General features: G+C 41.8%; 1 protein-coding gene across 3 annotated transcripts in view; it reads right to left on the bottom strand.

Annotated features, from left to right (window-relative positions):
* Nucleotides 1–13,289, bottom strand: part of slc12a6 (solute carrier family 12 member 6) — a 42,538-nt gene that overhangs the window by 4,304 nt on the left and 24,945 nt on the right. For 2 of the 3 annotated variants that reach the window (XM_080052121.1, XM_080052119.1), the window contains 13 exons: nucleotides 13,071–13,128; nucleotides 12,437–12,611; nucleotides 11,952–12,070; nucleotides 11,455–11,553; nucleotides 11,080–11,199; nucleotides 10,642–10,746; nucleotides 10,025–10,193; nucleotides 9,027–9,222; nucleotides 7,983–8,152; nucleotides 7,266–7,397; nucleotides 6,563–6,670; nucleotides 5,936–5,992; nucleotides 3,199–3,473 (listed from right to left, as the gene is read on the bottom strand). In XM_080052121.1, the coding sequence (XP_079908247.1) occupies nucleotides 3,199–3,473; nucleotides 5,936–5,992; nucleotides 6,563–6,670; nucleotides 7,266–7,397; nucleotides 7,983–8,152; nucleotides 9,027–9,222; nucleotides 10,025–10,193; nucleotides 10,642–10,746; nucleotides 11,080–11,199; nucleotides 11,455–11,553; nucleotides 11,952–12,070; nucleotides 12,437–12,611; nucleotides 13,071–13,128 (1,783 nt within the window). The remainder of the gene's footprint in view (nucleotides 1–3,198; nucleotides 3,474–5,935; nucleotides 5,993–6,562; nucleotides 6,671–7,265; nucleotides 7,398–7,982; nucleotides 8,153–9,026; nucleotides 9,223–10,024; nucleotides 10,194–10,641; nucleotides 10,747–11,079; nucleotides 11,200–11,454; nucleotides 11,554–11,951; nucleotides 12,071–12,436; nucleotides 12,612–13,070; nucleotides 13,129–13,289) is intronic. The other variant, XM_080052120.1, reaches the window with a different exon arrangement.

A 13,289-nucleotide genomic window follows, 5' to 3' on the forward strand; every position in this document is an offset into this window, starting at 1 on the left:
TGGATAATTATTTCAAGGTTGTGATATGATAGGGAGTGCTTTATTTTAAAGATGGTTCTGAGCTGGTAGAAGCTGTTCTTCACTACGGATGAAATTTGCTTTTTAAAGCATAACTCAGAATCAAAAATGACGCCCAGATTTCTAGCGGATGGTTTGATGAATGGGGTTAGACTACCTAGGTCAGTGACGATGGGTTTTTTGAATTTGGAGGGACTAAAGATAATGACTTCTGTTTTGCTATTGTTTAGCTGGAGGAAATTATCCCCCATCCAGTCATTTATCTCCTTGAGACACTCTTGGAGCGTCTGAAGGCAGTCCCCGGATCTCAGAGGGAGATATAATTGTGAATCGTCGGCATAGAAGTGGAATGACAGGTTATATTTTCGGATTATATTCCCCAGTGGGAGCATATATAAACAAAACAGGATTGGACCCAGGATGGACCCCTGGGGGACCCCACAAGACAGAGGAGCAGAGGAGGAGGAGTGCTGACCTATGGACACTGAAAATGATCTATGGGAGAGGTAGGAGGAGAACCACTGCAGAGCTGAGCCCCTTATACCAACCCACTGATGGAGGCGGGCTAGAAGAGTGGGGTGGTCGACTGTATCGAAGGCAGCACTAAGGTCTAATAAGACTAAGATGGCGTTCTCACCTGTGTCTAGCGTGAGGAGTAAGTCATTAGACACTTTTAGCAAAGCCGTTTCAGTGCTGTGGCGTGCCTTAAAGCCAGACTGAAAGGGCTCCAAGACGTTGGCAGAGTTAAGAAATGGCAATACTTGAGAGAGGACTGCTTTTTCCAGAATTTTTGAAATGAATGGTAGTTTCGATATTGGACGGAAGTTATTTGGGCAATTAACATCCAGGTTATGTTTTTTAAGCAACGGCTGGACAACCGCGTGCTTGAAACATGAGGGAACAGTAGCAGAGACAAGGCATGTGTTAATAATGATCAGAATGCTTGAACCGATGGTTTCAATGGCGTCTTTGATGATCTGAGAGGGGATAGCGTCATTGGGGGATGTAGAGGGTTTCATGTGCTTGATAATATCTCTCAGATCTTCAAGGGTCACTGGTGAAAATTTTTCAAATATAGCTTTAACAGCTGGGGGACACGGTGAAGTGCTGGAAGCAGAGGGGGTAAAAGACAGTTTTATGTTTTTTATTTTATCAATAAAAAACTTTAAAAAAGTTTCACAAATGCCTGTGGATGACTCGACCTCTGGGGAGACTTTGGGGTTAATAATTGAGTTGATGGTACTAAAAAGGATTTTCGGTCTGTTAGAGTGTTTGTTAATAATATCTGAGAAATGTTTGGCTCTGGCTTTCTTAGCCGCTATCTGGAAGGCTGCTAATGAATTTCTGAAAATGTCAAGAGAGATGGTAAGTCTATCCTTGTTCCATTTCCGCTCAGCTCTACGACAAGCCTGCCTGAGAGAGCGGGTTGTGTCATCAAGCCAGGGTTGTGACTTAGGTTTGGGATGTCTGAGTTTAAGGGGAGCAATAGAATCTAAAATGTTAGAGCAAGATGAGTTAAATAGAGACACTAAGTCATCAATGCTACAAGGAAGCTCATTTGCAGTAGAAATGGAGCTAGCCACATTATTACTCAGAAAACATTCAGAGAAATGACTAGCAGTGAAAGAGTTAATGTAACGAGACAAGCGACCTGGGGACTTAGCTACAGACAGAGGGTTTGGTAGATTAACATTAAACACAATGGGTTTATGGTCAGAGATGGACGCATCCTCAATAAGCACATTGTCAACAGAAAACCCATACGATAGAATTAAATCGAGGGTGTGACCAAGTATATGGGTAGGCTGATTAATGTGTTGCAACAGACCAAACGAATCAATGACATGACAAAATTCTTTAACCAGGGGTTTATCCGGACAACAAACATGGATATTGAAATCGCCTAAAATCAACAAACGATCATACGATGTGATAAAATCAGATAAAAAGTCTGTGAACTCTTTAATGAAGTCTTTGTTTGGTTTAGGAGGCCTGTAAACCAAGGCGCACACTAAGGGAATTGTAATGGATTCCACTTTTACGCACTGGATTTCGAAAGTGGAATAAGTCCCAACAGGTAGCGTCAGTAATTTAAAATTGTTCTTAAAAATCATTGCAATGCCGCCACCCCTTCCAGTGCTCCTAGGCGTGCTAATGAATGAGCAGTTAGTTGGACAAATTTCACCAAAAATTGATGACTCACCGGCTCCAGTGCTTATCCATGTCTCGGTTAAAAATAGTATATCCAGGTGTCGTTGAATGAAGAAGTCCTTCAGAATGAATGTTTTAGATGAAACAGACCTCGCGTTAAGCAGTGCCAGTTTTGCGGTGAGGTGTTCCGGGGTTATTGGACATCGGGTGTATTCTAATGGGCGAATGTTGTGGAAATTCACACCGCCGCCTCGGACCCGCAGTCTTGGAAAAGCCGGGCTGACGGTTGTCGGAGTCCGGAAGGGAGAGATGAGGAGGTGGCAGGAGTATCTCGGGTCCCACGATCGTCGTGCCAGGTGGAGGTCTGTGCGCACTGAATAGGAAGGCCGACAGTGCCATGGGCGCGCGGGGATAACACCAGCTTCACTCCTAATCCTCACTCGAATGCCGCCGCGTTTGCCTCTACCCCTGCGTCGCTTCTTGCGGCGGGAGACACAGCAAGGTAACCGGCGAACGTATTCCGCGCCAGGGTAGATAAACGCCGGGTGACATCTGTCGGAGGAGCCAAGGCATCCGCTGTTTTGGATCTCCAGTGACTCTCGGATATGCAGGAGCATATGGCGATCATATGTCCGTAAGGCGTCGGAACAATGCCACAGGAATAGCAGATAGAACACACATAGATATAAAAGGGATCTAACAGGTGGGAGCTGAACAGGTAAGAGCTGACGGCAGGCCGACAAACACACTGGCGCCATCTTGCTCTACCACGTCACACACAGGCACAAGGGGTACAATGCTCGGGTGTAGAATTCATGGCATTTTTCAGAACAGACTTTATAACCACTAAACCACGAGCACCCCCCCCCCATATGACTGAAATTTAATGACAGAACTAAGAAATAAGGGAGCGTTGCATTTTAGAACTATCACCACTAGATGCAACTAAATCAGATATTACACACTGCACCTTTAATGACAGAACTAGGAAACAACAAACAAATAGTGATATAGAAAAGTCTGTCTCACGGGCGGATGCTGAGCATGTCTCTGAAGCCCTCTGGCGTGGAGCAGCCGGAGTGCGCGGCGCGGTACTGAGACGCTTTCTCTTTGGTCCACGTCATCTGAACCCGTCTGTGCTCGGAACTCCCGCCGTTGCCGTTGCCGCCGGCGCCGGTGTTGCTAGCGGTGACGGTGGGTGGCCTGTCTCTGTCGCGCTCGTTGGCCGTGTCCGTGTCGTCCTCGTCGTCCGAGCCGATGCTAGTTAGCCGTAGCATGGAGTTGCGGTCCTTCACCAGCTGGGCCTAGAGTTTGGTTACAAAGAGACACACACAGATACGTTCTTTCTCATCTCATACCAAACTCTTTTTTTTCTGCCTGGCCCTCTCTGTAGGTTTCTATGGGACAGTATTCGGGTCACGGGAGAGGAAAATAAATTAAAGGGGGATTTTTTTCCCCATTATGTGCGAACAAAAGAAGAAATGTGTAGAAAAAAGACGAAATACAATGTCAGGGAATTAAACTCGACAGTTCAAAACTTGGGTACGTTGTCTGCTCTGCTCATAAGCAAAACGTTATTAAAAACAACAAATGATGCATCTATGATATTGTAAAGTGGCAGACACTTGGCTACAAACTACTTTTTACTGAAACAAGACGTCCTCTAAGCTCCCCACCAGTAACATGTTGCTCTCTATTTGCACAAATGTATTTAGTCTTTTCCCAAGTGCATAATGTGTATAATACATGCTGTAATTTGAAACAGAAAACCCTCCTTGTTCTGTTTGTTCTTTTCATTGTTTATATATGAAAAAATAGAAAGATGGAGCAGCAGGGTATAGATTGCATCAATGAGGAGGATTGTAAAACTGTTTTTTATTTTTTATTAATTCACTTTTCTAATGTGTATTCTATGCTTGATGTATTTTAATCTTGATGTATTTCGTGACCCTGTGAAGCACTTTGAGTGGCCTGAATTGTGTCTGAATTGTGCTATAGAAATAAACTTGCCTCTTCTTGCCTATATAAATGTGACTCCAAATAAAGATTAAAAAAAATGCATAATGGAAAATAAAAGTGTCCTCCCCTCGTTTTATTCCCCCTCCTGTGTCCCTAATAGCCTTCCGTGCTCTTTCTCTGTGTACCTGTCTCTCTCTGTATCCTTTGGACGCGTTGGAAGTGTTGACCGCTGTATACCCGGACCTGGAGGAAAGACATGCCTACGGACAGCACACAGTCACCTAACTAACTAGTGCTAATGGAAAAAACTAAACGAAAAACAAAAACGAAAAACCAAGCTAAATCTACTCTAGCAGGAGCACTGGAGGATAACTACAGGACCTGAGTCAAATGGCAACAACACAAATATTTTTTTAAAGATGAAGACAAAACTAATTGTCTTTCCAAGCCCCAAATCAAAAATTCTGAGATCAAGAGTAGGAGAGGGGTGAATGGAGGTGGAATAACAGCCAGCAAGTGTCTTTACAGCACTTTTTTGAGGCGGCCAAGTTAGCGAAAAATGGTTCAATTATATTTTAAATAATTTTTTTTTTTTTTAAAAGGCACATTTGACCCAGGTCAGCACATACTATTATCAGACGACCCATCAATTGAATCCTTCAGAAAAAGAACCTTGTAAAGAACTGAACATTAAACGTAAGTGATGATTTGTAAATGTGTATTCATGGTGTATTCTGTATTGGTGTCCTTTTAATAAGATTCATTCCACCATTGATCAATGAAAGTTAAAAGATGTCATAAAACACCAAGGGCCAGTTTCACAGACATGGATTGAGCCAAGTCCTCGACTCAATTGTACTTTCAATGGACAATCTCCATTCATATTCCATTTAGTCCAGGACTCGGCTTAATCCATGTCTGTGATACTGGTCCTAAGACTTTTACTTGTGTCTTATTCTGGAGGATTCAGAGGTATTCACTGCAAAACCGTCTTTGATTGAACAACGTGTGTAACTACCATCAAACTGCTCTACACACCGGTACCGTCATTACCACCGTGTCGCCACAGTGTGAACTTACATCATCAAAACTCCAGCGGACGCGCTGACCAGCCGCAAAATGAGACACAGACTTTCACAATAAAGCTCAACGGAAAAATATATTTTGGTGTCTCGACGTTTCAATCCTGTAAACCCAAATCCACAACTTCCTACTAACTATGTACGTTGGGGAGTCAGTTGTATGATAGTTGATCTGAAAAGAATTATAGGCACATGTATCAATCCAAATGAAAGATATTGTCATTTAGGTTTGGTAATCTTTATAGAAATTCGGTTTAGATGAGGCGGACGGGCTGGCTATGCTCTGGTTATTATGACACAATAAGTATTTTGAACCAATCACAGCAGACTCTCCAGCTTCAATACTAAACGTGACCCTCTCAACCTGTGATGTGTTTTGTGTATGTGAAAATCATGCAGGAAAATAATAATCTTGAAGCCAAAATCATGCGATCACAACAGCACATAATCTCCAGCGTTCTCATACCAGAGAATCTTCAGATATCGCACTTTGATAATTCACCCAAAAACAGGATTTTTATAGATCGTTTTGCTTTGAATTCAATTACATTTTATACGTATTATGAAAATCGTATTTTTTTATATTTTGATGAGAAAAATATGACCAGTTGTAGTAAACAATTTTCCAAGAAGATTGTGAGCTTTTGTTTTTAAGCAGCAGAAGAAAATAAAGAAACTTTCTTTGTTTCTAAACTATCTCTTTTTTTTAGGCCGTCAGATCTCACCTGAGATCTCGTAGGTCCACCTGCCTCTGGCCTACTGCTGCCGCTACCAGGGTTTCCCTGATAAAATGATGCACGACAATAATAGACAGGTCAGGGCCAGCACGTCACGGCTAAGCTTTGAATACAGCCCACTGAGTATTAAAGGTGCACTATGTAACTTTGGGTGTGTGGGAGAAGTGAACATTTTCAAAGGTATATTCTTATAACTTAATTAACAAATGTTCCTCACAGGAAAATTAGATCCCTGAAAGACTTTTTTAAGTTAGAATGCTACCTTAAATTTACTGTTTCACTGTTGTTGTTTACAGCTGCAGGGCCAATGTTTTTATTAACATATTCTAGTCTTACACTTGGTTCTAGGTTCCTAAAAGTAATTTTGTTTTGATTCATGATGATAGAAATATTCAATACTAAGAATTACATGCAGAGAAAGTTTTGTAAACTACACGCAGGCTCTGAAAATGTAAACAGATCCCGCTCCTCTGAAACTACATAGTGCACCTTTAACATATCGAGAGGAAGAATAAAATGTTGATTTGAGCTTGTTATAACTACCGGAGCAGTATCCCCATCTTGAAGGTCCATATGCCAATTATAAACCTTTGCTTCGTACACACACTCGCTCACCTCTTTCTCCCGGTCTGATTTGGACAGTCGCATCTGTCGGAGCATCTGAGATCGCTGCTCCATCATCAGGGTCCGTTCGTAGGTGTACGCACTGATGTCGCTGTTATGCTGGAAAAGAGAAGGAAAAAAACAGGCATTGTTAAACTTGAAGATTTATATTGTTTACAAAATAATATGAATGGCCCACAGCCCGATGGTCCCACATTTTCTAAGTAATGTAACTATATAATAGACAACATGTATGGTGCTCTGGGGCGGACGTAACCAGATGACGACAGTGCTGTGCATCATGCACCGCCGAAGCTGTGATAGTAAACAGAGATGGCTGCGGATATGTTGTTCGAGTTTGAGACGGCTTTCGCCTCGACACTTAGCGTTTTGGAAGACGGCACTCAAATCTTTCATTAGCAAGTAAGAGGAATGTTCTGTTTTGCCGACCGACCTCGGCAAAAGTTAACCCGCTGTTCACTAAACGAACAGGGCTTAATATGTCACCTTGTGCATTGCTCTGATTGGTCGTACTGCTATCCAATTGCGTGCAGTGGCATTTGAAATGCACGCGTAGGTGCCGCCCATTGAGTTGGAAAGGTCTATTGATCGTGGCCAGACCCTCTATCGTTCTAGATATGGGTCTGGATTTCCAGGCTAGCCTTCATCCTAATTCTCTCACAATTAATACAAATGAAACGGTCCTGAATCGTACCATCTCAACCACTTCCACGTCGGCCTCAATGCGCAGGTGGTAGAGGAAGGTTGCCAGATCCTTCTTCATCTGGATGGAGTTATCCTCCATTTGGGCCACAGTGAAGATACGCATCGCACACTTACGCCAAACCTGAGGAGCAGAGAACAGTCAAGCAAAGCAGTTAAGAGTTAAAGCAAAATTATCAATGTAGGAGTTATATTTAAAAGGTGCACTATGTAACTTTGGGTGTGAGAAGTGAACATTTTCTAAGGTATATTGAATAAAGAAAACTTTCCACCCAGGAAAATTGGATCCCCAGAACACTGTTTGAAGTCAGAAAGCTTCCTGAAAACATGTGGCGGGGAGACGGGGGATCGAACCACCGACCCTGTAACCCAGTGGACGACCGCCCTACCCACTTCGCCACTACCGCCCACACAAAATCCCCCTCCACGGAAACTGCGTGGTGCCACTTTCGTCAGCCTCATAGCATAATTGCCCAAATCATATTTACTCTACTCTACTTTTACTCTACATCTACTCTATTCTACATCTACCCTACATCAACTCTACATCTACATCAACTTTACCCCATAACCCTTAAAATATTATGCTAACGAAAAGTAGATGTAGAGTAGAGTAGATGTAGAATAGAGTAGATGTAGAGTAAAAGTAGAGTAAATATGATTTAGGCAATTATGCTATGAGGCTAACGATATTCAGAAACAAACGTACCTTGTGTTGTCGCAGCAGGAAAGGCAGCAGCATCAGCATCCCTCCATCGTGGACGATCCACCAAACGTCTATAAAGCCCTCGGTGCACGGCTCACTGTTGCTAGGGAACAGAGAGATGTTTTTGGGCACCAGCAAGGCCAGGTGGGCTGCTGTGGTCACTCGCACCGTGTCTGCAGGGAAGACAGGGGGCGCTGTTAGGCTGACATCAAGAAAATTAACAATTTTACGCTGATTTTTTCTAACTCAAATTGTTTTATATCTGTATATGTGTATTGATTTTCAAATGGGTTGAAATGTACAGCTGAAAATCATCAAAATATATACTACCTTATTTATTTATTTATTTTACTTACCGTTAAAGGCCTACTTCACCGGTTTGAATATGAAGGTGTATTGAATTCTGAGATCCTATGTAGTATAAATGTGCAAAAAAAATTAAAATCGGTTCATCCTAGCCTGAGAAAAGGCAGAAAGAGTGTTTTTTTAACCCTATATTTCTTCTTCTCGTGACATCACAGAAAGAGAAATATAGGGTTAAAAAAAACGTACTTTGTAAATATTACTGTGATGTCACAGTAAAAGACATCACAGTAATATTTACAAAGTAAGTTTTTTTTTAACCCTATATTTCTCTTTATGTGATGTCACGAGAAAGAGAAATATAGGGTTAAAAAAAACACTCTTTCTGCCTTTTCTCAGGCTAGGATGAACCGATTTCAATTTTTTTCGCACATTTATACTACATAGGATCTCAGAATTCAATACACCTTCATATTCAAACCGGTGAAGTAGGCCTTTAACACTCAACACATTCGCTACACTTACCAACAAACACTTACCAAACAAAGAAAAAAAAAAAATTTAATTAAAAATTAAAATAGCAAAATAAAATCGAATTAAAATAAATTAAAATTAAATGAATTAAAATTAAATTAAATACAATTAATTTTTTAATAATAAAGCCTAAAGGGTAAGTCATTTCAGAGATAGAAACAGGCCCCCTCAGACATATTAAACCGGCGAGTCCCACGGCCCTGTACTCACTGATAAAGGTCTTCCAGGACTGCGGGTCCTCGCTCTGCCTCCATGCGTGCGGCCAGCCCATCACCACCGTGTTGGGCTTCATGCCGCCCAGACCAGACGACTGGATCATGTGACTGATTCCCTCTCGAGGTTTCTGAGCCACGATGCACTGGTAGAAACCCTTCACTCGCTCCTTATCCATCAGGTGTTTTAATGTCTGAAATATACGGGGACACATACAGGTTTATAGGGCTGTGCTGAATACGATTTTTGGGGCTTTTGAAGTTTCTTTGTGGATAAAATGGCAATATCCAGAACGGGAGAATTTGGCGGTAAAATGTCCAAAATGTCCTGAACACTGTTTGAAGTTTGAAAGCTTCCTGAAAAGTTACTGTTTCACTGTTGTTGTTGTTTACAGCAGCAGGGCCCACAGTTTGGTTTACAAACATATTCTAGACTTACGTTTGGTTCCAGGTTCCTCAAAATAATTTAGGTTTTTGATTTATGATATTAGAATGATTCAATACTCAGAATTACATGTAGAGAAAATATGTTTTGTAAACTAACTGCAGGCTCTGGAAAGTGTAAACAAATCCCCTTCCACTGAAACTGCATAGTGCATCTTTAAACTTGCAGTGTGTAGAATTTTGGGTTTTATTTCCTAGCAGATTTTGTAGAAAGTAATTGTAATATCCATAAGTACATTTAATTTAGTGCATAATAGCTCAAATGTTTTTTTTAATTATTTATTTTTCCCTTAGAAAGGGTCTCATATATGTCCATATTTCTGCATATTTTGGACCAAGGCCTAGTGCCGCCATCTTGAAAGTGTCATAGTTGGAATGTCATCAGGTGCATTGTTTAAAATGTAGAATTGTTCTTGTCCTTGAAGGCCACTGTAGCCCCTGTTATTATTCTAAAGGGTTGGGGTTACCTAGGGAGCGTTGCATTCTAGAACTTTGTAGAACTTTCTTGATGATGTCATATTACACACTGCACCTTTAAAAAGAAGTTCCCACCTGTTCTGCAGCGAGCGCCTCTCCGTAGCTTTGCAGGAAGTTCCCGGAGACGACCGTCCCGACGATGGTGAGCCCCTTCCCGGCCTTCAGCTGGCTGGCAAACGTCAGCAGGCGCGGAGACTTCACGTGGGCATCCTCGTCCAGCTTCAACAAGACCAACACCTGCGGCCTGGAAGAGAACAAGCGATTTTAAGAATGAAAAACAGCAGCTTGTACTTGTACTGCAATATCTAAACAGCGACCAGTGCCTGAGAAATACAATGTTTCTGGCAATTTGTCTGCCTGCTTTTGTTCTTTGTTTTTATTATTATTATCTATTATTATGTTTTTCTATTTTATTGTAGATTTGTGATATTAGATTGGCTGGTTATTTTAATTTTACTTTCAGCAATGAATATACCTTGAATGGCCTTGTGTCCGAAATGTGCTTTATAAATAAACTTGCCTTGCCTTTGCAAACTGTGTTCACTATTAGAATTTTTTTTTTTTTAATTTATTTTTGATAATTTTTGGAAGTTGAACATTTCTATAAAGTAATATAAAATAGTTCTGTTTAATGAAAGGTTTATGATGTTATCATTAATTTGGGGATGGTTGTAAAATAAGCATTTAGTTACCTCCAGTTTTTGGTGTGTGGTGGTCCCTCTTCCAACCTCAGGAGGGCGTAACGGGCAGCGCTCAGCGAGAGACCACGGATCCCATCCCCCCACTCTTTCTCCGCTCTGACACACACACACACACACACACACACACACACACACACACACACACACACACACACACACACACACACACACACACACACACACACACACACACACACACACACACACACACACACACACACACACACACACACACACACACACACACACACACACACACACACACACAATAAATACAAGGATATGTACTGTGTATGTTATGACACACACCCCAAGATAAGAAACTAAAAATGGTGTCCGGAAAAACACACACGTCTTTGACCATGCTGTACACGTGTGTGTGTGTGTGTGTGTGGGGGGGGGGGATAATAGATTTCCATGGCAACTTACCCGTGGTACTCTATGTACTTGTAGATCATGCCGGCGATCACCATGGCAACTATTGCGTAGTACCAAGACGATATGAACATGAGCGCCAGGCAGATGATCATCCCCAAAAATGACAAAGTCCTGGACACAACAAAGGCACAGGTCAGGGTATTAATGTGTGTGTGTGTGTGTGTGTGTGTGTGTGTGTGTGTGTGTGTGTACCAGTGTGCGTGTGGTTGTGTGTGTGTCTTTGTGTGTGTGGATGTATGTGAGTGGATGTGTGAGTGAGTGAGTGAGTGAGTGAGTGAGTGAGTGAGTGAGTGAGTGAGTGAGTGAGTGAGTGAGTGAGTGAGTGAGTGAGTGAGTGAGTGAGTGAGTGAGTGAGTGTGGTAGTACCAGTGGTAATAGGAAAAGCGTGGCCTCCAGTTGGGCGTCCTCAGGAGAGTCTGAAGGGCACAGGCCAAGTTCACGAACAGATAACACATCAGGAAGAACCTGGAGAAAGAAAAAAAGAGATTGAAAAAAAGTTCTAATACTGAAACATTTTCATTTGAGTTCCCCCTTACAAAGACACACAGACACACACACAGACACACACACACACAGTGTTAAACAGAGTATTTGGTACAGACTATTTGATTGAATTTATATGAAAACGAATTAACGAATACTTGACCGACAAAAAAAAAATTCAATAGAGCACACACAAAATGAAAATACTCTCACACTTGTGGACATGCACGCGATCACACACACACACACACACACACACACACACACACACACACACACACACACACACACACACACACACACACACACACACACACACACACACACACACACACACACACACACACACACACACACACACACACACAGCATAGTCTCACATAGTGAGGATGGGAGCCACCAGGTCCAGAGAGGCGATGAGTATCCCGAGCTCGGCTATCAGAGCGGTCAGCAGCAGCGCCCAGGTCGGCTCTCCGTTACTCTTCCCGTGACCAAACACCTGAGGAACAGAAAAGCACAAATATATAAAAAGGTGCTCAAAGTAAATCATCTTCAAATTGGGTTTAGTTTATATAGTTTAGACAAAAACACATAATCCAGAATGCAACCTGTTTGCTTAGAGACTTTTAAAGTGACACAGTTCGGCTCTAGCCAAAATAATAATCCATAATAAAAACAGCCCTTAAGTGTTTGTTTTTCTCCTGAATTCCATGTGCTTAACTGTTTAGCATACCGTCGAGAGAAATAAGTGTTTATTATATAATGGTCTAAGATATTATTTTACAGTAATTTAAGCTGTTCGAACACAGTAAAATAATTACGTTAAATTTTGTGTCTCTATAATTAAATTGAACATGTCTCTGACCCGGAGGAAGGGGATGATGTTGTCCTTGGCGATGGCCTGCAGCAGCCGCGGAGCGCCGGTCAGCGATTGGAGGCCGGCGCCGCACGTCGAGAAGAACGAGCCAATCACGATCACCCACGGAGTCGGCCAGGCCAACGTTCCAACCACCAGATTCCCCTTCACAGAGTCTCCAAACCTGCAGGACGCAAACACAGGTGTAAAGCAGGTAATTAGAGCTTTTACAGCAGTGGAATATTGCAAGAATAGTTTATACATATTGCATTAAAGATTTGTGTGAGGAAATGATAAATGTGATTCATTAACAAGAGGAGCTTTTATAAATGTTTTTGACTGTCTTCTTGAGGTTTAGTTATTTTTGGTTTTTATTATTATTTATTGTGTGTGTGTGTGTGTGTGTGTGTGTGTGTGTGTGTGTGTGTGTGTGTGTGTGTGTGTGGACATATTGATTTTCTGTTATTGGAAAACAGACTATTTGATTGAATTTATATGAAAACAAATGAATAAATACTTGACTCACAAAAAAAGAAAATTCAATAGAGCGCACACAATAATTCTCTCGTACTTTTTCACTCTCACACACACACACACACACACACACACACACACACACACACACAGAGAGTGGGATACGTACTTGTCTCTGAGGACGACCCCGTCGATGCAAGCGCCAAACAGAAGCACACTGGTCAGGTCTGGACACACAGCACTCAGGAATACAACACTCAACACAGGATACACATTTGATTTGATTCAATGGCGGTCTAAGTGCTTTCAGACATAATCGTGTACCACCAAGTGAGCATTCAATTTAGCTTAAAGTGACGGTCATAAAGCAAAACATGAAGCCTAAACT

Source organism: Ammodytes marinus (genome assembly GCF_949987685.1).
Source record: "Ammodytes marinus genome assembly, chromosome: 23".
Classification (NCBI taxonomy): Eukaryota; Metazoa; Chordata; class Actinopteri; order Uranoscopiformes; family Ammodytidae; genus Ammodytes; species Ammodytes marinus.